This window comes from Sapajus apella, unplaced genomic scaffold (assembly GCF_009761245.1).
Source record: "Sapajus apella isolate SASKATOON/1434 unplaced genomic scaffold, GSC_monkey_1.0 scaffold186, whole genome shotgun sequence".
Classification (NCBI taxonomy): domain Eukaryota; kingdom Metazoa; phylum Chordata; class Mammalia; order Primates; family Cebidae; genus Sapajus; species Sapajus apella.
The window spans coordinates 868139-869654 of NW_022437126.1; the positions used below are offsets into that span (position 1 = coordinate 868139).

At 57.0% G+C, this 1516-nt stretch overlaps 1 protein-coding gene across 2 annotated transcripts in view; it reads right to left on the reverse strand.

Annotated features, from left to right (window-relative positions):
* The window catches only part of MED11 (mediator complex subunit 11), a 3131-nt gene extending 1970 nt beyond the window's left edge, over nucleotides 1-1161 (reverse strand). Inside the window, exons 1-2 of one of the 2 annotated variants that reach the window (XM_032268861.1) lie at nucleotides 760-1126; nucleotides 424-554 (exon numbers count right to left, since the gene is read on the reverse strand). In XM_032268861.1, coding sequence (XP_032124752.1) covers nucleotides 424-554; nucleotides 760-844 — 216 coding nt within the window. In that variant the 5' untranslated portion in view covers nucleotides 845-1126. Of the gene's footprint in view, nucleotides 1-423 lie in introns of both variants that reach the window. The other variant, XM_032268860.1, reaches the window with a different exon arrangement.
* Nucleotides 1162-1516: the final 355 nt, after the last annotated feature.

The window sequence follows — 1516 nt, forward strand, 5'->3', positions numbered from 1 at the left end:
CTCTGTTGCCCAGGCTGGAGTGCAGTGGTGCAATCTTGGCTCACTGAAACCTCTGCCTCCCGGGTTCAAGTGATTCTCCTGCCTCAGCTTCCCGAGTAGCTGGGACTACAGGCGCCCGCCACCACGCCCAGCTAATTTTTTTATTTTTAGTAGAGACAGAGTTTCACCATGTTGGCCAGGCTGGTCTCGAACTCTTGATCTCAGGTGATCCACCCATCTTAGCCTCCCAAAGTGAAACCAGTTTGCCCAAGGTTAGGATTACAGGCATGAGCCACCGCGCCCGGCCACTTCCTTCCTTTTAATGGAAGAAACCGGCTCTGGACGGCCAGCTGGGGAGATCTGGTCCTGCCGAGTTAATGCTCCACCCCTGATCACCTAAGGCTAAGGCTTTGACCCAGAGCTGCACCTCCCAGACACACCCACCTGGGTGAGGTAGCGGATCTGAGCTGACAGCTCCGCCTCCACGTGTTGCACTGAAGCGGTGAAGGCCGCCGCCTGCCGGTCTAGAAGCCGCTCGTTGGTTTTTTCCTTGGACAATTCTAGGATCACTGTACCTGCCAGGGCGGAGAGGGGGCGGGGACACCCGGAGACAGCCAGTGTAGCCCCGCCCCAGGGCCAGCCCTTCTCAGTCCCGCCCTTTCGGTGCGCACGCACGTACGAGAATTCCCTCCCCGACCCTGCTCCACGTCCCCCGTCAGCCTGTGGGTGCAGCTCGGCCTCGTTTTCGCTCCCCGCCGTCCGGGTTATCGCATCCCGAACCTGCATTCTGAAGGATGGCGCCGATTTCCCGTTCGATGTCTTCCAGGGCGCGTAGTCGCTCGTTCGCCAGGCTGTAGGTAGCCATTGTCACTCCGGGAATCCTCCTCAGGAGTTTCTCCTGAGAAACGCAACGCTTGTTCCGGAAGTGGCTAATCGTTTTGCGCCTGCGCAGAGGGCACCGTGCAGCAAGCACTACAATTCCCAGGGTGCTCAGCGCAGCCTCGCTTTCTCAGTCCACTTGGTGAACTACAACTCCCAGGATCCACTGCGCCTCAGCCACGGGACCACATGCAGTGAGAGGTGACAGTGAAATATCCTCTAGCCCGAGGCCATTTAGACCTGTCCACCTTCTTAACACCGTCTGTGGCCTCTATTTAGATTATTCTACAAGAGTTTATTTCTTTATTTATGAGACAGAGTCTCACTGTCTCCCAGGCTGGAGTGCAGTCGCACGATCTCGCGCCACTGCAACCTCCATCTCCTGGATTCAAGCGGTTCTCCTGCCTCAGCCTCCCGAGTAGCTGGGATCACAGGCGCGCGCGCCACCACGCCCGGCTAATTTTTGTATTTTTAGTAGAGACGGGGTTTCACCGTATTGGCCAGGCTGGTCTCGAACTCCTGACCTCAAGTTACCCGCCTGCCTTGGCCTCCCAAAGTGCTGGGATTACAGATGTGAGCTGAATCTTAAAGGTTAACTACGTGGATGACAGCTTGTAGTGGAAGAGGGAGACGGCATAGGCAAGAGGTATGGTGCTGT